The sequence below is a fragment of the Neodothiora populina genome, assembly GCF_041146345.1.
Source record: "Neodothiora populina strain CPC 39397 chromosome Unknown canker_contig_11, whole genome shotgun sequence".
In the NCBI taxonomy this organism is placed as follows: domain Eukaryota; kingdom Fungi; phylum Ascomycota; class Dothideomycetes; order Dothideales; family Dothioraceae; genus Neodothiora; species Neodothiora populina.
The window spans coordinates 766,176-789,688 of record NW_027191410.1 but is presented as its reverse complement, the minus strand read 5'-3'; the positions used below and the strand labels follow the sequence as shown (position 1 = coordinate 789,688).

The following is a 23,513-nucleotide window of genomic DNA, read 5'->3' as shown; positions in this document are numbered from 1 at the left end:
CCGTTGGGAGACATCACTGTCACGCAGCTTAGCTGCTGATACAGACATTAGATCAAGATATCGATAGTACTGAAAAGCCTGTCTGAATGTCTGTCACAGATAGAGTTGTGAAGAGGTGGGAGAGGTCAGGAGGGATCCCGGAGGCAATGGATATATTTGAGTACATCTGAGAAGATAGCTGTAACCTTTGCAGGTCCCTGGTAACTGTTCAAGAGGCATCTCAAACCGAGTAACAAACGGTGTGCTTATCGTGAGGTCAAATCATTGAGATGACATAAACCAGGCAGTTTGGACTTTGTCGGACTACCCAAGCTGTTTGACGACAAATGCAAATCATACCGTCGGAACGGAAAAGCTTAGGACGTTTTAGGCTTTTGTCGCGCCCTGAGGAAGGCGCCAAGATAGTTGCTTGACAAATATTCTGCGTGGACGGGTGGCATTCATATGCGATTGACCTACTGTGCTACCTCTGCCACGGCAAGTTTACGCTCAGGCAATATATCGTAGCAGGGTCGAATGTGTGTTCGATGCGGATGAAGGCACATGAGAGTGCAGATTGGGGTGGATGCTTGGGATCTAGTCTTAGCTTTTTGCTCCTGGCGGAGTTATAGCGACAGTGCAGCGCATATTCTTACTCGCTCGGAACCCGGTGAGCAAAGCGGTGTAGCACTCATGTGCGCGCACATGAGGGGATTGCATGTAGGCGACCTCGCGACGACTTGTTCTCGTTATGATTTAGAGGCGTTGTGGAAAAGGATCAACGCACGTTGACAATGGCTTGGGGTGTGGAGTGGAGTACATACCTGGGCTCGGCAGATTGATTCCAAATGTTGACTACATCGCATCGGAACCTACCCGTCCACTACCGAGTCCTCCAGCATAACCAGTGAATCTTGACACAATCCATTCAACGATTCCGCCTGTGCTCGATGCTGGAAGGGAATTAGTCGGCTTTGACCATCCTCGATCACATAGGCTACTGAGATCTGTCCTCACCAATGGTACATGTGTACCTTAGCTACAGCAGGGAACACGATGGCGCACAAGTACCGTTACCACTAGAGGTATGCTGGAGTTAGACATATAGCGTCAAAACTCAATTATGGGTACGACCGCTCTAGTGGACTCCAGGACGTTTCATCGTACTTTCCCTTTCAATCCTACCTAAGGTGAAGTTGACTTACATGACTGGACCTCTGCGGTCGCTGGCGGAAGATGTGTCAATACGTAAAACTCCTTTAGCTGTCCGATATACGAGGTTGGCTCATGTATACGAGCTGGGACGATTGCTCGTAGAATCCACAAATTACAGTATGTATTTGATTTCATTGCCTCTTTGTCGCAAAGACCCAGTGACAGTTCTCAGTGTCCCGGCTACGTGGGTATATTTCATCACTTCGATGTTCTTAGCTGAGCTGCTTTACTACTGATGCTGTGGAATGTGAAAGCCGGCTGCTGAGCGATCGCTATGCTGCTGCACAGCTGCGATGTGGCAGACTAGCCCTGTTCTTCGGATGAAGTCCGATGAATGGCACTTCCCCACTCACTTGACTTTACTGCAGTGATGGGCTTTAATTAGTGCCTAGTCACCACACTGGTGTTTTAAATGTCATAACACTGTGCCTTTTTCCAGCACAAGAGTCATGATCTCAACGGGTCAATAAAACCTGGGTGCCTAGTCTTTAGCATCAACGCATGGTCAAGTTACCTGCTGGCTACGCCAATGTTGAGGCGTACGCACAGGATCTGCTTGCTTTTCTCCACCGTCCACTCTCAAAGCAAATAACAGGAGGCATACATGTTAATGATGCTTTTGTTCTAGATGCGTGGGATCATCTCCCAACGGAGTGGACTCAATGGTGGGAGGGAATAGATGACTACAGAGAAGCGCAGAAAGATTTGATCAACACCCTGCGCTCAACTTCGCATCTGAGCACAGCGGTTCTTGCTGATCGACCGGCAAGTTTGACGCAGTGGCTGGACCAGATTCGTTTCCTGGGACTTGATCGGGATCAAGTTCAAGTATGCAAAAACATGGACCCTGTCGTTATACCGGAGGGTTTGCGATCTCGTATGATCACCAAGAAATTTGAAGAAGTCCAAGTAGCCGCAACATATATTCGAGATTTCTGTACCAGAAATGGTATCAATCGAGTCATCGACATCGGCAGTGGCCAAGGCTACCTGAGTCTCCTCTTGGCGGCAACGTGTAATGTTAAGGTTCTAGCAATAGATGGTTCCTCGAAGCAAATAGAGGGTTCTAAATGCGCTGCGCGGTCTATTGGACTAGTGGAAGGTGTTGATATAACACATATGGTCCGCTTTATTGACGGGGTTGGAGTGCGCGATGACTTACTCGCATGGTCTCAGAACGAGCCTTGTATACTGGTAGGGCTGCATGCCTGTGGTTCGCTTACAGAGCATATGGTCCGGTTGTGTGCCACTACTATATGCATAGCCGGCCTCGCGGTCGTCGGCTGCTGCTATAATCATATCAGACCTCTGAGCGCCTCCCAACCTGACGGATTTCCGATCTCGCAATACATGCGCACGCATGGTCTCAAGCTTTCCACTTCAGCGCTGATTACAGGATGTCAAGCTCCAACCAACTGGCTGCACCATCCCAATTCGACTTTCTCGCACAAGTACTTCTACCGTGCCGTGCTAGAGAAGCTGCTGCACGATAAAGGTCTTGGGGATCCAGACCACCGGGCGGTATGGGGTATCAGAACTGGAGACTTGAAGAATTTTGAGTCCTACGCTACACGAGCCATTAACCGCCTGGGTCTGACTTTTGGGGTTGACGTTACCGACGACGAGATTGTAAAGTACGAGAATACTTATCGAGGTAGCGAAGGTGTGACAGCGATATTGTGGACACTATCGGTATTGCTATGCCAAGTCGTAGAGTCCGCGATAGCACTGGACAGATACTTCTTCTTGTTAGAGCATGGTATCCGGCACGTCGACATCTTGCCAATCTTCGACTACAAGACAAGTCCAAGAAATTTGATGATAGTGGCGAGAAAAGACACCAGAGATGCATAATGGATGAGCTCTTGTAAATCTTTATATACCTTAAGCGTGATCTCGTCGATAGCCATATAGCCATGCGACCGGTTGCGTCAATCAAGTTCGAGGGGGTAGACACCGGTATATTTGACAAGGTCTGTTTCCAGTGGTGCAGATGGCACAATATGAGATGCGAATGCCTAAGCTACATAACAGTGGACAGGCACTGTATAGTAAGCTATGCCCACCCAGCAGCAATGGCAATACTGGACCATGAAATCAGACCCGACTTGCATCTTTGGAATGATATATGTGGACAAATGTGCCACCAAAGTAAAGTAATTAGAGTAGTATCACCTTAGATCTAATGTGAGGTGGAAGCTATTGAGTAGAGCTGAACAGGAGGTCTATTTATCTACCACAGAATTGCCGATAGTCGTTAGCGTGAGATCGTCCACTCCGTGCCGTGTCCTTCAGATCAAGAATTGATTTCCCCGGACGCATCCCCCAACACCCTAGTCTTTAATGTCAATGATAATATACGCATTGTGTCTCTTGTATTGAGGCTCAATGCATCTCTCTATTGCGCGAAGACGATTTGACAATGGGCCAACACGCTCGCACTCGTAGTTTCTACGATCGTCTGGCTGACGTTCTGCCTCTCAGCACCGAGTTTACATTTCATCATGTTTCAACCCCTCCAACTAAGAGTGATCCACTATTTGCATCCGCGCCTGGCGAGAAGAAGCAACGGACTTATTGCGAATCACATTTCTTGACTATATCCACCCACTTGTCAACTGAGCAAGGTCGGCGCCACGTACTTGTGTACGCGATCGAAATTTTGATATACACAACAAAGTCTCTAACCACTCTGTTTGTCGCAAAAGCTGACTCGACTGGCTTTCTGCAATCAACAAAAGCTGATGCCCGCCCCACCGTATCACCACTACGTGTCATAACCTCAATCTTCATCTCCTGGCTGTCAGAATGCAGACAGAGAACTAAAGTGCCACTTGTGGTGTCATTGTTTGCCCGGGCACAAGACCAGTATCTGTTCCCCGGCAGTGTGGAAAACAGTACTAAACATGTGCTGGATGACAGGCAGCTGATCAGGTGGTGGTGTAAGACGCTGGACCCGGTATTGAGAAGGTCTCCTATTCTTGGCGTGAAGGAAGATGGAAGCAGTACCGACACGAAAGCGCAGGCCTTCGTCATCGTGCCGGGCCACGACAAGTACGAGACCACCTCCTTTTTCCCTCCTTCGTGGAGAAGTGATCCAACAGATGCGCCCAAGTGGCTATATGGTCATCCACTATGGGAGATAGCGCCGAATCCTGCTGGACCCCCTCGCTGCCTGGTTCCCCACTTTCCAGACGATCCCAAAGCTCGATATCTCGATGAGCTGGACGATGAGATACCCGACTCTGCAACATCAAGTACCCTCTTCAGCCCCTCTAAGCGAGGTCGGGGTATGTGGACGAGCATCAAGACCCTTGATCAATTCTGGGAGACCATGGCCTTCCGACAAGAATGTGCTTCAGGCAGGCTCGTAGGGTTCATCTGGGTCCTCTTCACGCCCGCCAATGCCAATAGTCAGCAGTCGACGGGACTTTCCAGCCACCTCACACCGGAGCCTGGTCCGGAGCCAATGCGAGCATCTTTCTCGAACAAAAGTCGTCTCACAATCAAGCCATCCGGCTCGACGCAGTCGAAGACCAGGAGCCAGAAAAAGAAACTGACTGGACGCATTGTTCCAAGAATGCCCAAAATAAAATCGACAACATCTGCTGAACCCCTCACATCCATGTCCGAGACGTCACCCTACTACAGATGGACATCTGAGGGCCGTGGCCAAGTGATAGTGGACTATCCTTCCTATCTGCGAGTACATGATCTCTTGTTGCGCCTTGACTTTGCAACACAAGAGGCCGCTATACGGAGCACGTATAAGTGGGTAGACGAAGTCAGAGTCATTGCTGGCGTGAAAGGCGACTGGGGTAAATTGATCGTGGGAAGATCGCCTATAGCTGCCCAGCAGCACAATCCGACAACACTATCGAACGACAAACTGTTCGTATTATTTCTGTCTCAATGTCGTCTCGTCATCGCTAACAAGTAGCCAGCTCGCCAAATGACCTCTCAGGCATGATCGTTCGAAAAAAGCGTAAAGCCGATCAAGGAGCTACTGCCTCGCAGACCAGTTCATCTGATCCCACGCCCACGCCTGCCGTCAGTATGCTGAACCAGGGCTTGATCAGGAAAAAGCCAAAGACTGACACATGATATACATTACCAATCACAGGACCATGAACACGGGCAACATAGATTTACTTGAGATATGTCAGCCTGATGGTAAGCACATACCTACAACTGTTCAGCGTAACATTGATCATTGTGATGTGTCTTGAGATCATATCGTAGCTTCTTCTAACATTTGAAATCTAACATGACATTATCGTTGCACTCAAGCAACTGGTCAGCTAGCACGGTATATATCATTACCTGGCCCAGTAATCTGTGAAAGGCATATATAGAACCAGTTTGAGGTAGGAGGAATGACGTATTCGTCTTCTGCATATATCAACGCGCTTCTGGAATTATCATGAATAGAGTTTTAGGCCACCTGCATGTATGTATCGCAGGTTTAGCAATGATATCGCAATTGGCTTCATAATTTATTGTTATCACCCTGGATCGTGAAACAATGTTGTGGGTCCTGATCTTAGATGGTAATTCTAGAAGTGCCCGTGTGACACAACGGAATCACGAATGCGCTTTGTATTTACGCTTGCAAACGACTTCTGAAAGCATGTTGCATTGCGAGCAGCTTCTGAAAGCATGCTGGACACTGGGTTGGAGTCAAAGTATCTCAAGGTACATTGCACAACGCAGATGGCCGTAATTAGCGAGGATAATGTCGGACCCTTATCCGGAGCATGATCAGTTGCATTTGAGTTTGGCACCACAGCACGCCCGTCCGAATCTCGCCTACGCGACTCGAGGTTTGTACAGTAGGACTTCGAGAGGATTATTACTGCATTGGGCGTGCTTCAGTCCACAATATTTTACTTGCATAACTTCCTAGTCGTCAACACTCACTGTGACCAAGAGTCGCTCAGCGTCAAGAGGCGACTCTTCTTCTAGCCTGCGCTGTGAGTTCCCGGCTCGGAAGGGGACACTCTCTGGAGATCTCCGTGGCAAAACGACAATTTTCTTCGGGCAAAACTCGAAACATCATCAGAGACGAGTTTAGCTGAAGAAAAGTAAGCTTTATTCTATCACAACTGTCCTGTTAACTACAGTGTTCCACGGCATCCGCTGGCTGTTACCAGCTGGGTCCATAGCAGCCATTGCTTCCCTGATACTTGGCGCGAATATTGAGACGGTCACGAGGGAGACTGTTCTCGAATCAAATCTTCGCGCGGACTTCCTCAAAGGGTTGATTTGTGTATTTGGTGAGACTGCTGCCTGTACCCGAGAGTCGGTATACATTTAATTTTAAGACCAAAGACTGATCGATTATACCGTAGTTGGTGGCACTAACGGTATCGGTGAGAGTACCGTAAGAGAGGTGTTCAAAAGAACCACTGCTCCGAAGGCCTATATACTTGGCAGGTTAGTGAAAGAGATGCCATTACCATACAATACTAACTTCCTATTTCAGGAGTGTAGATAAGGGTAAGCAGCTATGTTGTGAGCTCGAGGAAAGCAGCCCCGGATCTGAGGCTATTTTCCTCGAAGTCGATATCAGTTTGCTACGAAATGTCGATGCGGTGTGCGAAGAGATTCAACGCCGTGAGGACAAGATCAACGTCTTATTCCTCACAGCCGGGTACATGACCCTAAGAGGCCGTAATGGTCAGTATTCACAATAGTGCAATGAATCTTATGGTCGCTGACGCACTACATTCAAGAAACCTCGGAAGGCTTGGACCATAAGATGGCTGTGAACTACTACTCTCGCGTGCGCTTCATTTTCAACTTGATGCCTCAGGTCACCGCTGCGGCCGAGAACGGGGAGCTCTCCCGTGTGTGCTCGGTACTCGCAGCTGGGTCTGAGGGAGACATACGAATGGACGATCTTGATCTGAAACGGAACTTCACTCTACATGCATGTCTGGCACATTGCGTAGTCATGACGGACTTTATCATGGAAGAATTTGCAAAGCGCCATGGAAAGACAACGTTCCTCCACTCTTATCCGGGAACGATCAAGACAGGCATCGCAAATCAGCTAACAGGCCCAGTGCGACTTGCGGTCAAGATACTATACTCAGTCATGACACCGTGGATTCTGAACGTGGCCGAGAGTGGCGAAAGACACCTTTTCCAAATTACCAGCTCAGTTTATTCCCCACGAGAAGGTGGTATTGGCGTCGCACTGCCCGAGGACATGGAAGTCATGACTGGAAGTGATGGGACACCTGGGAGTGGAGCGTACTTGCTAGACTGGGACGGCAAGGCAACGAGCGATTCTGCAAGGATGAAGTCGTTCCGTGAGCAGCAAGCCGGACCTAAGATATGGGATCACACGACGACCATTCTAGCTAGAGCATCGCAGGGGAAGAGAGAGGCTGACTCGGAGCCGGAAGGAAGTGGGAGACTCGCTCCCTCGCCTCCAAACCTGGTGAATTGGAGGCCTGGTTAAAATCTTCGGGAGTCACGAATGGCAATTCGGGAACACTATCATGTGCGATTGCATCACCAACCACATCACCGTCAAGCGATGCACAACATTTACTTCACTTCACCTAGTCTTGTCACAGAATCAAGGACGATTCTGCAATAATGCGATAAATGCGGTAATGTGATATATGATAAATGCATCGCCAGGGTTCGGCGGCCGTTCGTTGTGGGGAAGGCGCAGGCGGAAGTGTCCCGCACTTGAAGAGCCAAAACACTAGATCTAAACACTGGACCAAAACAAACATTAATCCAATCAAGACTTTTGATGAAGTCATCAACACTCCTTTGGAATCGACGGAAATTATACTGATATTGTGTATTTGACGCGTGAGCATAAATCTCGATACTTGAGGAACCACTACACTCCATCATGGAGTCAGCGGCCCATGCCAACGAAGATGGTCCTGCTTCTCCAACCCAGTACTCATTGGACCTTGACGCTCTTGATCTTGATGACACAGAACCTTTGTCGTTCCTCCCAGAGGTCAACATAGATAGGATTGCAAGCAGCGACATTGATGGTCCGACCGACTTTACCATCAACCTTGGTAGATATATCAATGGCTCTTCTCGCAGACAGCGCGTAGCTAGGAACAGCTTCGATAAGTCTAAAGTCAACACCATCCATGACGAAAGCAGACAGAGGTCTTTGTCGCGACCTGGATCTCCTTCTGGAACGTCGAAGGCTAAGGGAAACGCCAACAGTGAAGAGAATACCGGTGGCGCGAGAAGTGATAGCAATGATGGAACCCACTCGCGTGCGGTCCGACATGACGACTCTGAAGCTGGCCAGGACCCAATCGATCATGTACGAAGAGATGAGAGAGCAGGCTCGGGCCATTCCAGGGCATCTAGTCTCGAGGATAGTGCAACAAATCTCAACATTGACCAGCCCCAGGCGTATACGCAGGGATCGTCGGTGTTCCAAGACGACGGCGAAAATGACGACCGCGACCAATATGATAGCCACGACGACGATAAAGAGCTAGGAGCTGACCAAGAGAGTTCAATCTGGGATCCTCAGCATAATTCTTCTTCGCTTCGCTTCTCTCAAATGCGTCGACCCAAAAGCCTACTTCAACCCACTGTAGAGGATTACAATAGCGATCTGACTCCAGCTCGACCGCATTCGACTGTGCCCCAGTCAACTGCTCAACTAACACCTGATCCCCCTCGTCGCCCAGTATCTGCCTTGAATTTACGACCTTCTCAACGCCCTCAGCCACGCATTCACTCGCCTGACCGGCCGTCAATCGACAATCTGTCGCCGACTCGTGCTCTCCTGCCGAATGACAACTTCAGAGATAGCAGTTCTCGCAACAACGATTTCCGCGCGTTGCATACGGAGCTCGCTGATGTACAACAAGCGCAGTCCCAGGCCCAGAATGCAGTGCAAACACTCAACGCTCAGCTTGAGAAAGAAAGACAGAATTACAGGGGTCTCAGGTCCGAATTTGAGCTCGTGCGAGAGCGCAACTATGAGATGGAGCACACTGCAGAACTGCACCGACAAGAGCATCAAAGGCAGATAGACGATCTGATGAATGAAGTGGATGGCTTGCGCCGCTCCGAACAAGAGCTACTCCATCTTGCGGAACAAAGAGGAAAAGATCTCGATGCCGCCAAGCATGCCGCCTACGACGCTCAGCAGCTGGCTGACGACCGAGCGAAAGAACTCGATCAAATGCATGAGTCTGAAGATGCCGAGCTGCAAGATATGAGGTGGAAGCTGCAACAGGCCCAGAACTCCGAACATGCCACGAGGAGCAGTTTTGACGAGCTCAAGAACCATCTTGAGGAGCAAGGGCGCGCTCATGACGAGGAGGTCCAGCGTCTGGGGAAAGACCTTGCTGCCGCAAAGTCTGATTTACAACACAGCAGAGACTCCGAGAAAGTTGCCAACGATAACTTACGCCTGCTGCGCCAGCAAATGAACGAGCACGCCACCGCTCTTAGAGACGAGACTCAACGTCTGCGTAAGGAACTCGACGAAGCCCAGAGACAAGAAGAGCATGCTCGTTCGGACGCAGACCGGTACTACAGCGAGTTGGAAGAGCTCAAGGCTTTCCAAGAAACCAATCATGTCCACGATGGGAGTCATACGCCGGTCGGCGCAGTGTCCGACGAGAAGTTGCGCCAGTCAGAAGAGCTCCGCCTCAGTCTGGAGCGACGTCTGCACGAAGCTCAGGGTCAGCTTGAAAAACTTACCCATGAACGCAGAACCAATGTGCAGGAGACCAATGACAACACCCTTGCCGAACTCCAGAAGTTGAAAGAAGACTATGCAGCAGAGCAGGCCTTGCGAAAGCAGGCCGAAGACAAATTGGCAGCTGCCAACAAAGAACGCACCAATGACCAGGAATCGCGAAAGCATCTGGAACAGCAATTGAGTAGCGCATCTCAACAGCGTGCAGCGGAGCAGGCAGCTAGACAGAAAGCTGAAGATGAAGCAAAGGCCTTGAGAGAAGAGCTCGATGTGATGCAGGACCTTAGCAGACTGGACGCTGATGATCTCGATGCACCTGATGGGCCATCCAAGGACTTCGACGAGCTCAATGCCGGATATGACAAGGCTCTCAAGCTCGCCGACTCACTGAGACTGGAGATGGAGGTCCTGAAGAAACGCTTTCAGGACCAAAGACGACAACACCAAGCCAAGATGAAGAGCTTCAAGCAGCAACACGACTCCAAGATCAAGAGCATCAAGTCGCAGTGCGAATTGGACGTCGCCAACGTGAAGGCCCATGTGGCAGCTCAGACAGAAGCTAACGCGAAAATCCGTGCTGCCGAGGCCGAAGAGCATCGTAAAGCAGTCCTTCTTATCGAAGAAGCCATGGCTGGCGCTCGACAAGATCGCGCTGCTTCGGCCGCACACGTCTCAGCCATGAAGCAAGAATGTGAATTGACAAAGGAAAGCCTGGAAAAAGCCGAGCAGTCTCTAGCGGAAAGGAACGCTCTCGAGCAGGATCTCGACAAGCGCATCTCCGAAGTCATGAAGAAGAAGGAAGATTCGTGGCGTGCGAAACTGAAGGAAGCTCGTAAAGACAAATGCTCTTTGGAGGACAAGGTCGCTCAACTAGAAAAGGAGAAGGAGTTTATGGGTAAGGTATTGCTAGGTCAGTGGGGTCGGGAAGAGTGTGGCATCGATGAAAATTCGCCATATCAGAAGTACGCCTACAAGTTTCCAAGGAAACAAAAGGCATGAAGTGACACCAGTCAACCACAGCGGGAATGTTCTTTCGTTTCTATTTGTTATACCCATCTTTAGGGGAAGATGGCTGTTTCCATCAATAATTAGTGATCGCTACCTGAGTTCATTAGTACCTTATGCAAACATGCTATCGAAAGCTCTAAATGACAAACGACATGATTTACACGATCTGACCTTGAATTTGATATAGTCAGCTCTCTCCACAAAGACAACATATCTCTGCTCGCGTCGGCCATTATCAGATGTTTTCTATTGGTTACAGGTCTACAGTGATCGTTTTGAAGACAAGGCAATACGCGGTCCCAAACGCGGAATGAAGCAGGGAGATTCGCAATGGCAGTCTGTGATCTACGAGCAATGTTGGACCTAACCACAGTGGGCTAGTCTCGACCGCGAAAGCAAGACTAGAGAGCTTCACGTGTTCAATCACATATGTTCGAGTGATTGCACACGAAGACCTATTGCGATCGTATCTCGTCTCATTGCGGAAGACCGTCGTTGAGTCTTTGTGTTGTGATATTCGGACTCATCACCTTGTTGGAGGTCGAAGATTCGAGGATCCGTAACACAAGCCCTTTGCTCACGTTCATCAACCTTAGCAATACCTCGCCATAAGTCCATCTTACATTGGTTTAAGCCACCCTTGTCTCGATCTTGGGGTTTTAGTCAGACTGTTGATGATTGAGCAATCTAGATCAGGGCAGCGCGATAGGGGTCCCGCTCGGTGAGCTGAATAATCGAAGTGATTGGCTGGCTCGGGGTGTTTAAGGAGTCTGGATGGACTCGAGCCTCTTGAAAGATTGACTAGGAGGTCGGTAGTCAAGGACGTTCCCCCTTCTCTAAGGCGTTATGCCATCAATTTCTCACTGAATTATCCCTATATAACTACATATCTAATACAGGGAAAGATTGCTTGAAGAGACATGGACACACTTGTTCTTCTCCAATAGGAATATGGGTCCTACCTCTCTAATTTCGCCATTGGGATGAGTGATACATCGTGTTGTAAGTTCATTAATGCTGTCCGTGGTGCTGAAGATATGGAGTCGCATCAATCTGCAAGATATGCTAATTGACATCCAGATCAGATCATTGAAATTCCATACACAGGCTTGATCTACTGTGAGCGACGTTCCTACTTTGCTCTTCCAAGTCTTAGCATCGTCCGGGGTGGTAGCATAGCCACTTGCGGACCTCTTCTAGGTATGAGTGTCGTGCGTGCCAGCGTGTGGTATACACGATACCTCCGAATAGATGTAGGAGTGGGTACTTATTGTACCTCTTTGCCTACAGAGAGATGCGCGATATAGCTACTGATATACTTTTCCTCGAGGTTTGAGCTCAGGGTCTCATGACTTACTGTCCTTTTCCGGCTCTGTGGCCTTGACAACAATCACATGATGCTAATATGACCTTGTGTATTCTCGTGTACGAGTCGAGCCTCGGTGACCTTAGATGACCGCATCTCGAGTGCCGTCGCAGAGCGAGATATGATTGGAACACATGTGTTTGTGTGAGAAAATGACCCCTATGTCCTGCCTAACGCCTTGCTCTATACCTGCGCGAAAGAAAAGCCACTGAGATGTCATCGTCCCCGTCTGAGGTATAAATCTTCTTCGCCCATCATCATCTATTTCATCTTTACTGTCAAAGACCCAGCGATCTCCGCACCTCGCTTCGGACCTTCTCTTCGAAATCAGATCTCCTCTCACGCCACATGCGCGCGGCGTCGACGTTCGCGGGAGACTCGTCGTTGGGCTCGGCGAGCATGCTCATGACGCTGATGAGGATCTTCTCGACGGACTGAATGGGTGACCAGCGCTCGGATGCGTGCTCGTAGTGATTCGGGTCGTCGCCCGGGGCGTGGAGGATGGAAATGCAGACGACGCCATTCGAGTACACTAAAACGGTGTCGCATGTCAGCAAGGATGTACTACTGACTGTAGCATGACATGAGAACAAGGCAAGGTTACACACCATTTGGGTGCCAGATGTCGCACAGAAACTTCATAGTCGGCGGCATGAGAGGGTAATCTTTGGGGAATCTGAGTTCGGCGGGGAAGATGCCACCCTCGTAGGGAGTTCCTTCGGGACCCTCGATCAGAGCCTCCCAGACGAACAGATCGTCTTCTGAGACCGGTCCGGCGGTAATTCCCTCGGGAGGGTCTTGCGTGAGGTGTTTGTACTCTGAGAAGAGACGCTTCGATGCCACGGAAGTCGTCATGTCGCGAACAAGGCACAGGGACAGTCGAACAAAGTCGGATGGTATAGTATCGAGTGTGATGGGAAGGGTTGATTTGAGATCCAAGTCAATTGCACGTCACACTGCGGCGAAGTCTGCCAAGCCGGGGGTTTCATATGCTACAGGCACCTTACAGCCTGATGAGTGTTATATCATCCTCACTCATATAGCCGGGCGGTTCAGAGCAAGAGGAACTGGTATCACTATACGGCACTACTTGGGTACGATCGAGTGCAGGTCGCTTGGTCTATAGCAAAAAACGAATAATGGCGAGAATGGTCCGCATGATAGATACAGTACCTTGGCTATTCGAGTACTGCTTGCTACTCGGCCCGTGCCGGTGGCACAAGTAAGAGATCTGTTATACCTCACCGTGACTGTGATACAACGTACGTCTGGCGTCATGCGTGAATTTGTGCGTGCGACCTTCGACATTCTATTCCATCCATCCCACTCAAGTCATCTATACATTGCTGCTGATGTACACCTTTCTCTAAGCTGACCATCCTCACAATGAAACGAGCTGTCACTGTCTCGAGAGCCGTGAGACGCACTGGCGCTTACGATGGATGGCGCGCCATAAACTCGTCTTCTCACCCTCCTCGAGGACCTCGATCTATAGTCGACGAATCACCGTCGCCATCATTCCTCGGAGCACGGAAATCAACACAAGATGTATCTGGGAGCAGGGTCACCGCTCATGCGCTGCGGAACTCAAGGCCTCAGTCAACCCGGTCCCCAAAGAGCCAGGACGACTCGGGCGCACAAGGACCGCCACCATCCAACCAACCACAACCTGATCCGTCCAAGACAGAACTCGTCTCTGATGCTCTCGCCGAGAACCAAAGCTCAGATCTCGTGACCCCGGTCACTGTCCCGGATGACCCGGATGGTGTTCTTCACAAGGGCCATCCCGCCATGGCTCTGCTGAGCAATAGCTCCCTGGTCATCCAGAGGCAGCTCGAGATGATGAATGTCTTTGCGGGATTCGAACAGGCAAACAAATATGTCATCATGGATGGAAAAGGCGAGACTATAGGCTACATGGCAGAACAAGACCACGGCATCGGAAAAGCTCTTGCTCGACAAGCCTTCAGGACACACAGAAGCTTCACTGCACACATCTTTGATTTGAACCAGCGCGAGGTCTTGAGGATACACCGCCCCTTTTCTTGGATTTCATCGAGAATCCGCATATATGATCCACACTCTGCCACTCCTTCTGCTGATACTTCCTCTGACCTGACTTCGCCCGAGACTTCGGTCGCCATAGCCACGGAGCCTGGACATGTCTCGCCGCTTCCCCTCTCGCAAATGCGCATCATAGGTGAAGCCCAGCAACAGTGGGCGCCCCTGAGAAGAAAGTACAATCTCTTCAGTCACCGCTCTCCCGCTTCATCACAGCAAAGCACGCCTGCTATTGCACCATCTCAGTCAACTTCCGCCTCCAAGGCTGTAACCCTGGCCGAACCCACGGAAGAAGCCATCGAGGCAAACATGGCTCAATTTGCTTACGTCAACGAGCCCTTCCTGTCCTGGGACTTCACACTAAAAGACTATCAAGATCGGGTGACTGGAAGCGTGAACCGCAACTTTGGAGGTTTCGCCAGAGAAATCTTTACCGATACCGGTGTTTATGCCCTGCGCATGGACTCTGCTGCTCTCGCCCACGAACCTGTCGGCAATCTCTCCGGTGACGACATGTCGCTCGGCAGAGAAGAGACGGCCATGACTCTTGACCAGCGCGCCGTCATGCTCGCCACCGCCGTGAGTATAGATTTCGATTACTTCTCCCGTCACTCTGGTGCTGGCACTGGTGGTATGGGCTTCTTCCCTCTGTGGTTTCCCGGTATGGGTGGGGCAGCCGAAGGTGGTGCCGTCGGCGGTGCTGCTGGAGGAGCGGTCGGTGCTGGTGAGGCCGCAGGAGCCGCGGGAGCAATCGGTGAGGTCGGCGCCGCTGAAGGGGCCGCAGGTGCTGTCGGAAATGCCGCTCGTGGCTTGGGAACTGCTGAGGGTGCTGCGGGCGCTGTGGGAGGCGCTGGAACAATGGCTGGCTATGAGGCCATGCAGCGCGGCCGCCAGCAACAGCAGCAAGAGGTCGACGATGCAAGTCCGACCGCGCCGAGTGATCCCTATGACCAGCAGTCGATCCCACAAGATGGCCAGCCTGGGCCGCCAGACGGTTCCGAGCAATCGCCATGGGGTCAATGGGATGATAGCCAACCACCAAACCAACAAGACCCATGGGGACAGAGCAATGATCCTTGGAACCAGGGCTCAAGTGGTGGAGGTGGAGGCGACGGAGGCGGATCAGGTGGGGGCTTCGATTGGAGTGACTGGTTCTAGACGACCTGCTGCTCGTGTACGATTACATAAAAGGATAAGATACCCCCCTAAAGTCAATTTTACATGCTCGCTCGCGGCATAGAGCTGGACGATTTTCATGAATATCTCATGTCTTCCAGCCCTGTAGGCCATTACAGTTTTGCCTTGCGCTCCGACTTCGCAAGTCCTCCGTCCACGACTTCGTAATTTCTCCCTCGACTCCAGCCCATCCATTGAGCGAGAAGCTGTTCGCCTCCATCACCAGGCTGCAAGCCGTCACTAGCCCACCCTTCGCCTTCAACGCCCAGTCCCTGCCCCTCAGCCGCCGGTCTCTCATCTTTGTCTGGGTCCGAGATGGCCCTACTGGGAGAATCTCTGAGCGTGACAATCGGTCGCTGATCGTATTTGGCGTCCGCAAGCTCCCGATGCGTCAGCACAGGCGTGACGCAGGCGTCTGTGCCATCGAATATCGCCTCCCACTCCGCTCGGTCTTTGGACAAGAACGCCGTGCGGAAGACGTCTCTCATCAACGGCCAGGTCTCGCGGTCGTCGCGTGCGCCACCTAATGCTGACGACTTGATGTCGAGGCCTTTCAGCAACGCGGCGAAGAATTGTGGCTCTAGTGCTCCCCTGTGAGGTTGTCGTTCAGCACAATCCAGGATGGAGGAAGAAGCACGCTAGACTCACACGGCTACGTAGCGCCCGTCCCTGGTCTCATACGTATCGTAATAAGGACACCCGCCATCAAGCAGATTCTCACCCCTCGGCCTATCCCACTTGGGCGTGCTCTGCAACAAGCGCATAAACGAGCCAAGATACGCCGCGCCATCAACCATATTCGCCTCGACGACCTGTCCCATACCCGTACTTTCTCTATGCAGCAACGCCAGCACAATCCCCAGCACACAAACCAGCCCCCCACCCGCGAAATCCCCCAGAATATTCGCCGGCGCATGCGGCCCATCCCCGCTCCGACCCAGCATGTCCAACAGCCCGGACACAGCGAGGTAATTGATATCATGCCCCGCCATATCGGCGTATTTCCCATCGCGGCGGAATCCCGTCATGCGGCCCACGATGAGGCGCGGGTTCAGTCGTTGCAGGACTTTAGAGGGGGAAAGACCGATTTTCTCGAGCACGCCTGGCCGGAAGGGGTCGATTACTATGTCGACATTTGGGACCAGAGACTTGATTAGGGAGAGTCCGGCGGGTGATTTTAGGTCTACGATTATGGATTTCTTGCGCCGCGTTAGGAGGTCGGATGTGCCGCTGCTGTTGCTGTTGCTGTTGCTGTTGGTCTTGCTCTCTGTCGACTGTGAAGTGGGAGTGGGATCACGAGACGATGATGCCGACGACGACGACGACGCAGAAGAAGAAGGAGGCCCAGATTGAGGCTGCCGAGCCACTACTCTATCAATCCGCAACACCGTCGCTCCGAAATCCGCAAGGAGCATTCCAGCGAACGGACCTGTGACGAGAAGAGACAACATCAGCATCATCTGGCAACAATATCGAGAGAAAAGGAAAGATGAAGAGGAAAATAACGATACCATACCAGGCGCCAATCCCGCGAATTCGAGGACTTTGATCCCCGATAGAGGAGGCGGGTATTGTGGCATTTTGTCTTTCCTTTTCCTGTTTTCCTTATGTTCCGATTCTTCTATCTGAATCGTGCCCGCTTGTCGTCGATTGCGCCTTTACTCTATATCGCAGGTTTTATGCTCGGGCTTTTGCTGTCTGCTTTTTTGCTGTCTGGTGTGGTCTTGTCTGGTGTGGTCTTGTCTTGTCAATCGCCGATTGGAAGATATTGATGACGACTGTCCGAACAGACATTCAAACACAAAATAGATGATGTCGGTTTCGATCAGGATGACACAACAAGAACCACATGAGCAGAGGTAGGCACTGAAAGCAGATAAATACCAGAGAAGGTTTGAGGTCGATATAGCAGTGTTGCAGGTTCCATCGATTGTGTTAGACCTTTATGATGTAAAATCGCTCGAAATGGAAAACTAATGATTACACTGGTTGACAGACGGCCGTGACTATTCATATATCTGATACCAGTAATTACCATCGATATAGGTGATTCAACTCCACTGACGTCCAATAGCCGCGGGGAAGCGGGGTATGGGGGGTTGTCTAAAGATTCCCCACCGACAAACACTTGTACACGACTACTGATGATCACCAAATGGATTCACCTCGGTACTGGTCCATGAAATTGAACCATCCGCATGCTGCACAAATTGCTCGCTACAACCACAACCACCATCATCATCATTACCACAGGAAATCTCATGGATGATACAGACTCGGAAGACTTATGTACAGTCCAATACGCTACACAACTACCATTCTATCGCCTACATTCTGCGTTCTCCCCCCACAAAAACGCTACACTTGACAAACTGTGAAACTCCTGCGCTTACTCGTCGATAACAGATGCAAACCTCTCGTTCATATGTTGCAGCAATTCCTCGTACTGTGTGATTCGAATGTCAGCAAGTGGGACATTAATGAATGAAAATGGAAGAGGCGTCTTCTTACCTTCTTGGTGACAGTCTCCTCGCCGTCCGTGGGCAACTCGAACTTCATGCTTCTCAATTGAGTCTGGATATCCGCCGTGGCCTCGCGGACCTTGTTCCAGGCCTGTCCCTGACCAACAGCCTTTTGTGCCTCATCGTGGAATCCCATCATAGCCTTCATCATCCAGAACGTCTTCCAAAGTGGGCAGAATTGGTCGTAGTCACTGTATCCGTTCTGCTGAAGGAAGTCCTCCTTGATCAAAGTAGCAACATCGAGGGTAATCTTGTCTCCATCGCCGAGAGCAGACTTTCCGACCAACTGCACGACCTGGTCCAACTCCTCGGAAGTCGAAAGCAGCTCCTTGATGCGGTCACGCAGACGAGGGAACTCGGGGTTGTTCTGTTGATAGTAGGCGTCCAGAGATCTCTCGTATTTGCTGTAGGAGACCGAAGTGTTGATGGATGGGAAATGTTTGCGCTGGGCGAGCTTCTTGTCGAGGCCCCAGAAGACTTGCACGATACCAAGAGTACTAGATGTGACGGGGTCGGAGAAATCACCGCCGGGAGGGCTGACGGCACCGACGATACTGACACTGCCCTTTCTCTCGGGGCTACCAAGAGCTGTGACGCGACCGGCACGCTCGTAGAAAGAAGCAAGCTTGGCTCCGAGGTAGGCAGGGAAACCTTGATCAGCAGGCATCTCTCCGAGACGACCAGAAATTTCACGCAAAGCCTCGGCCCAGCGAGAAGACGAATCAGCCATCATGGCCACGTCCTTGCCCTGATCGCGAAAATATTCAGCGACCGTAATTCCGGTGTAGATGGAGGCCTCACGGGCAGCGACAGGCATGTTGGAAGTGTTTGCGATGAGGGTGGTGCGCTTCATGATGGGCTCCTTCTTGCCGTCGACCTCGATGGTGAGCTCGGGGAAATCCATCAAGACTTCAGCCATCTCGTTGCCACGCTCTCCGCATCTGTAAGAAGGAAGTCAGCAAAGGCCTGTTGAGGGAGGATTATCTGGGACCGTACCCGACGTAAACGATGATATCGCTGTTGGAGAACTTGGAGACAGATTGACTGATGACTGTCTTGCCGCAACCGAAAGCACCGGGGATACAGACGGTACCACCCTGCACGGATGGAAAGAGGGCGTCCAAGACACGCTGACCAACAATGAAGGGCGAGTCGGAACCAAGCTTGTCGTTTACGGGTCTTGGGACTCGGACGGGCCACTTGTGCATCATGCTGAACTCGGACTTCTTTCCATCGAACTCGAGCTCGAGGATCTTCTCGTCGACGGTGTATTCGCCAGCCTCGGCGATTCTGGTGATGGTACCACGGGCTCTGGGAGGAAGAAGGATCTTGTGGTCGTTGAGGAGAGAGTTCTCCCAGACGGAGCCAAAGACGTCACCACCGGTGATGTGGTCGCCGACCTTGTACTTGCCAGGCTTGAACTCCCACTTCTTGGTTCGGTCGAGCGAGGGAACGTCGATACCACGAGGAATGTAAATGCTGTTGGACTCATCGGCGATACCCTTAAGAGGTCGTTGAATACCGTCGTAGATAGTCTCCATGAGGCCGGGTCCGAGCTCGACGGACAGAGGTTGTCCAGTTCTCTTGACAGGGTCACCGACGGTGACACCAGCTGTAAGGTATACTGTCAGCGTGGTCCAGAACATGTATGGCAGTGCTGTGACTGGGTTTCTTTTGCGTGTCACGGCAGAGCTTGATTGGCGCAATCTTACCAGTCTCCTCGTAAACCTGAATGGTAGCCTTGTCGGCAGAGATACGGATGACCTCGCCGACTAGGTTGTCGTGTCCGACTTTGACCTGAAATGGTGAGCAATGATCAGAGAGCAGTCAGCTGTTGGGCGGGGAATTTCGCATACAAGTTCGTACATGGCAACACCAATCATGTTCTCGGCGACGATGACGGGTCTAGCACAGTGTCAGCACATCTATAGTCCAAGTTGCTGATTGCGCATATCGCAGTTAGAACGTACCCGGAAACCGAGAAGATGGAGCCCAACTGCTCCAACTCGGCATCGGTGTTTGCATTCTTGTTCTGAAGCCAATGTTAGAGACCGTTATATCTATGAAAGAAACCTCTAAACGCATCAAGGCCAACGTCGAGTCAGAACTTGAGCTCAATGGATCCAAGCTGCTGGAGCTGCGGGTTGGTATACGGGCATGAACGCACTTGAGCCATTGTTTTAGGTGTCTGCTTTTGTCCTTGTTTGGGTATGTGCTCAGTGGGTGAGGCTTCGACTGGACTGGCAGGTAGAGGGGCGTAATATGGGCTATCTGAGTTGTGCTCTTCGATGCCGTCGTCTACTTCTGATTCAGAGGATGCTCTTGATCGTACTCGAGAGCCGGCTGGCGACTGAGCTAGGGGCTGGGATGAAAGGCGGTCGATGTCTTGCTTTCTCAGTAGGTCAAGCAACGATGGGCGGGCTACAAGTCGCGGTCGCAATCCAAGCATACACTACCCGCAAATGTACAGGCGGGTGTTTAGATCTGCTGGATATGGAGTGTAGCGCAGAGAATAGTAGAGAGTGGTGGATAATTACTTGGTGAATGAGGTGCCTTCCTGATGACGTTGAGGGAATGCGAGCACTTCACCGGAGCTCGACACGTGCACGGTCCACTTGCTCCAACATCCAACGTCTTGCAGTGCTGCTCGATGCTTTGCTCTTTTTATCACGTTTCTACATCCTTTACAATGAGACATCTATCTATGGATTCATCAATTGTACGTTGGATGAGAGGCACACCTTGTACTAGAGCGACGTAATCCTTTTATTGTCTTGCGGCTCGTCCTATCTATGTCTTGCGTTACTGCTGTCCTCTGACTATATTGGGGTACAAGCTTCCACCTGCCGCTTGTGACTCTCCTGCACATGCATAACCCCTTGTCTGCTTTATACCACCGTAGACAGCAGCTCTTATTAGAAATGGACAACCGAGCTGTATGTTGCACTCGTTGTGGCTGCACAACAAGAGCAAGGATCACCATGAGTTGGCAAATAAGCCAAAGCGGTGCTCTGGTCCAAAAACCCACTCTTCATACGGGTTAATGAAGAAGTGTAGAGCCCTCCACGGACTCTTTTGAGAATCATCGTCCGTAGACCATTGTAGACTTTGATTTAAATTCCAGTCTGAGGATGGTCCCAGGTTTCCTCGGTCCTCGGGTACTGTGAGTAACAGCGGACCTGGTGGTTCCTGAGTGCCAGCAATTTCGCAACACAGAATGTGGCGTATAGCGTATAGCGTATTCTCATAATGACATTTCGTGGACCAAGTATGTGTGATCCGGGACGCTGCAAGTCTTCTTGATTGAGTTTGGCATATGAATGTGATATTGCGTGGATTCCGTGTTCATGCCGTAGCTTCTGCTATGAGTTGTCGGACGATTCCACGAAAGATGACGGAGAGTGAACAACTCTGGTACTTCTCGACAAGGGAGCCATCGTCCTCGGCTGCTGGTGCTTCGGTGGCTTTGGCCATGTTCTCTCCGCCGATCAAGGTACCGATTGGATACGTCGGTCTGGTTCCCTCTTCAATGAGCGCAACAAACGCAGGGTCAATTGGAACGCTGCCGAGAAAAGGCACATCGAAGTCCTGCGCCATGATCTGGCCACCTCCCTTGGAGAACACATTCGTGCATTCAGCACAATGCGGGCACACGAATCCTGCCATGTTCTCAACTACTCCTAGTATCTTGATGCCGGTTTTCTTACAGAAGTTGATCTCCTTCCTGACGTCTGAAACACTGATGGCCTGTGGCGTGGTTACAATTACGGCTCCCGAGACCTGGCCAGGTATGGTGGTCTTAAGCAGGGTCTCCACTAGGGAAATGTGCTCGTCAGAAGTACCTGGGGGTGTGTCTATCAAAAGGTAATCGAGTGCGCCCCATTGCACATCCGACAGAAATTGCCGCACCATTGCTGTCTTCTTCGGACCTCGCCACACCACTGCATCACTTCTACTACCGAGCAGAAATCCGAGTGACATGCAATATAGTGCTCCTATCTTTGATGATGTGCCAGAAGATGCCTCGGAAGGTGCGGTGCGAGACTCATGAACAGGCACTGGTAGCCATCCTCCAGGTGCTTGTTTGACCTTGGACGCTTCGATACCGAAGAATCGCGGCATTGACGGGCCTGTCAAATCTATGTCCAGAACGCCCACAGACTGCCCTTCTAGAGCAAGAGAAAGCGCTAGCTGAGTAGTGACACTCGATTTTCCTACGCCACCCTTGCCCGAAAGGACCAGGATGATCTCCTTGATATTTGCAAGCGACATGGTCGGATAGTCCTGATTTCAGAGCGTCGTGATACCAGCGAGTGAGGAAGGAGCGATGATATTTGCACTCTTGTCCTATCTCGGCGTGTTTCTTGGGCTTATACTAATGTTTTCTCTATGCTTACCAATGGTTTACCAATAAACGGAGTATCTCCGCAACTCGAGGTCACTCGCCTTTGCCTGATATCGTCACAAAATGCGGGACAAACCGAGCAAACTTCCGTGTCAAGCCTAGTCTCACCAAGGCTGACCGATAACGGTACCTTGCTATTCGTGGTAATTACTGTATCACGGTATCCTTGAATGGTACTGTACTGTACATTACTTTGCATGCGCTTGAAATCTCCTCTTTACAACTAATTTCGTGGTTTGCTGTACAACAATTTATACTGCGTCGTCGTCCTTTTGGACAATTAGAATGTCACAGAAGGATATTTCTCTCTTAACTCCTTGGACCAGCATAGAAGTAGCAACGAATTACTTCTTGGTAATCACGCCTCCCCCAGTAGCGCCAGTCCCAGCAGCGAGCGGCGATTTTGTTTTGCCACTTTTCCCGAACATGGAGCTCACGGCTCTGCCAAACCGTAGAGTTGTAACGCGTGCAAACCAGGGGGTGGCCCATATGCTCAACATAAGTCTCAATGGCAGAAGAGCCTTGGTGATTGCATAAGCGGTAGCCAACTCAATCACCACTTGGACGCCACCTTCACCTCTGCCCCACCACTTGACTCCACCACCTTCCTCGTCTCCAAGCCAGCCCTTCCTTCGCAGATACCTGCCAAACTTCTCGGTGCCCTGCTTCACCCATGCCCCTTCGCTGATATAAGGAGGTAACCAGTCGGTATAGTGGAAAACTCCAGCTAGGCCAAATAGTGGTACAATAGCTGTTAATTCGTGCAGTATCAGGAACGCCGTGATGTGAGAGATTGGCGCATTCCGGAGAGGTCGTACGTATCGTTGCAAGAAACGAGGCAAGCGGGACTCGATGCGTGACACTCTTGAAGATGTTTGAGTGGGTGCAGTATGGTTGCCTCGCTTAAAACACCAGAAAGGCCGATCGTGGGTCTTCCGTAGACTGCTGGATGCCCAGCTGGAGAGGCACGAGTTATATCGTTTCATGATAAGACCGGCATAGTACCTTGGCTTATTCTGAGGTCGCATATGATGGAATGCGATTAATAGTATGAAATGACAACGAATA

At 50.9% G+C, this 23,513-nt stretch overlaps 7 protein-coding genes across 7 annotated transcripts; 3 read left to right on the top strand and 4 right to left on the bottom strand.

Moving 5' to 3' along the window:
• Positions 1-3,616: 3,616 nt before the first annotated feature.
• Positions 3,617-5,298, top strand: AAFC00_000581 (uncharacterized protein; the record flags this gene model as incomplete). Its single annotated transcript, XM_069348272.1, has 2 exons — positions 3,617-5,085; positions 5,139-5,298. The coding sequence occupies 2 exons, from the start codon at positions 3,617-3,619 to the stop codon at positions 5,296-5,298; spliced, it is 1,629 nt and encodes a 542-aa protein (XP_069200429.1).
• A 2,773-nt stretch (positions 5,299-8,071) lies between these two features.
• Positions 8,072-10,906, top strand: AAFC00_000580 (uncharacterized protein; the record flags this gene model as incomplete). The annotated part of the gene is made up of 1 exon (XM_069345745.1): positions 8,072-10,906. The coding sequence occupies one exon, from the start codon at positions 8,072-8,074 to the stop codon at positions 10,904-10,906; it is 2,835 nt and encodes a 944-aa protein (XP_069200428.1).
• Positions 10,907-12,559: 1,653 nt separating this feature from the next.
• AAFC00_000579 (uncharacterized protein) lies at positions 12,560-13,136 on the bottom strand (the record flags this gene model as incomplete). Its single annotated transcript, XM_069345735.1, has 2 exons — positions 12,560-12,813; positions 12,890-13,136. The coding sequence occupies 2 exons, from the start codon at positions 13,134-13,136 to the stop codon at positions 12,560-12,562; spliced, it is 501 nt and encodes a 166-aa protein (XP_069200427.1).
• Positions 13,137-13,667: 531 nt separating this feature from the next.
• AAFC00_000578 (uncharacterized protein) lies at positions 13,668-15,500 on the top strand (the record flags this gene model as incomplete). The annotated part of the gene is made up of 1 exon (XM_069345724.1): positions 13,668-15,500. The coding sequence occupies one exon, from the start codon at positions 13,668-13,670 to the stop codon at positions 15,498-15,500; it is 1,833 nt and encodes a 610-aa protein (XP_069200426.1).
• A 131-nt stretch (positions 15,501-15,631) lies between these two features.
• Positions 15,632-17,098, bottom strand: AAFC00_000577 (uncharacterized protein; the record flags this gene model as incomplete). The annotated part of the gene is made up of 3 exons (XM_069345713.1): positions 15,632-16,109; positions 16,167-16,947; positions 17,035-17,098. 3 exons carry the CDS (start codon positions 17,096-17,098, stop codon positions 15,632-15,634), a joined length of 1,323 nt encoding a protein of 440 aa, XP_069200425.1.
• An 809-nt stretch (positions 17,099-17,907) lies between these two features.
• Positions 17,908-20,489, bottom strand: AAFC00_000576 (uncharacterized protein; the record flags this gene model as incomplete). The annotated part of the gene is made up of 7 exons (XM_069345701.1): positions 17,908-17,964; positions 18,030-18,981; positions 19,037-19,652; positions 19,753-19,837; positions 19,897-19,945; positions 20,011-20,072; positions 20,208-20,489. The coding sequence occupies 7 exons, from the start codon at positions 20,487-20,489 to the stop codon at positions 17,908-17,910; spliced, it is 2,103 nt and encodes a 700-aa protein (XP_069200424.1).
• An 896-nt stretch (positions 20,490-21,385) lies between these two features.
• On the bottom strand, positions 21,386-22,312 carry AAFC00_000575 (uncharacterized protein; the record flags this gene model as incomplete). Its single annotated transcript, XM_069345690.1, has 1 exon — positions 21,386-22,312. One exon carries the CDS (start codon positions 22,310-22,312, stop codon positions 21,386-21,388), a length of 927 nt encoding a protein of 308 aa, XP_069200423.1.
• Positions 22,313-23,513: the final 1,201 nt, after the last annotated feature.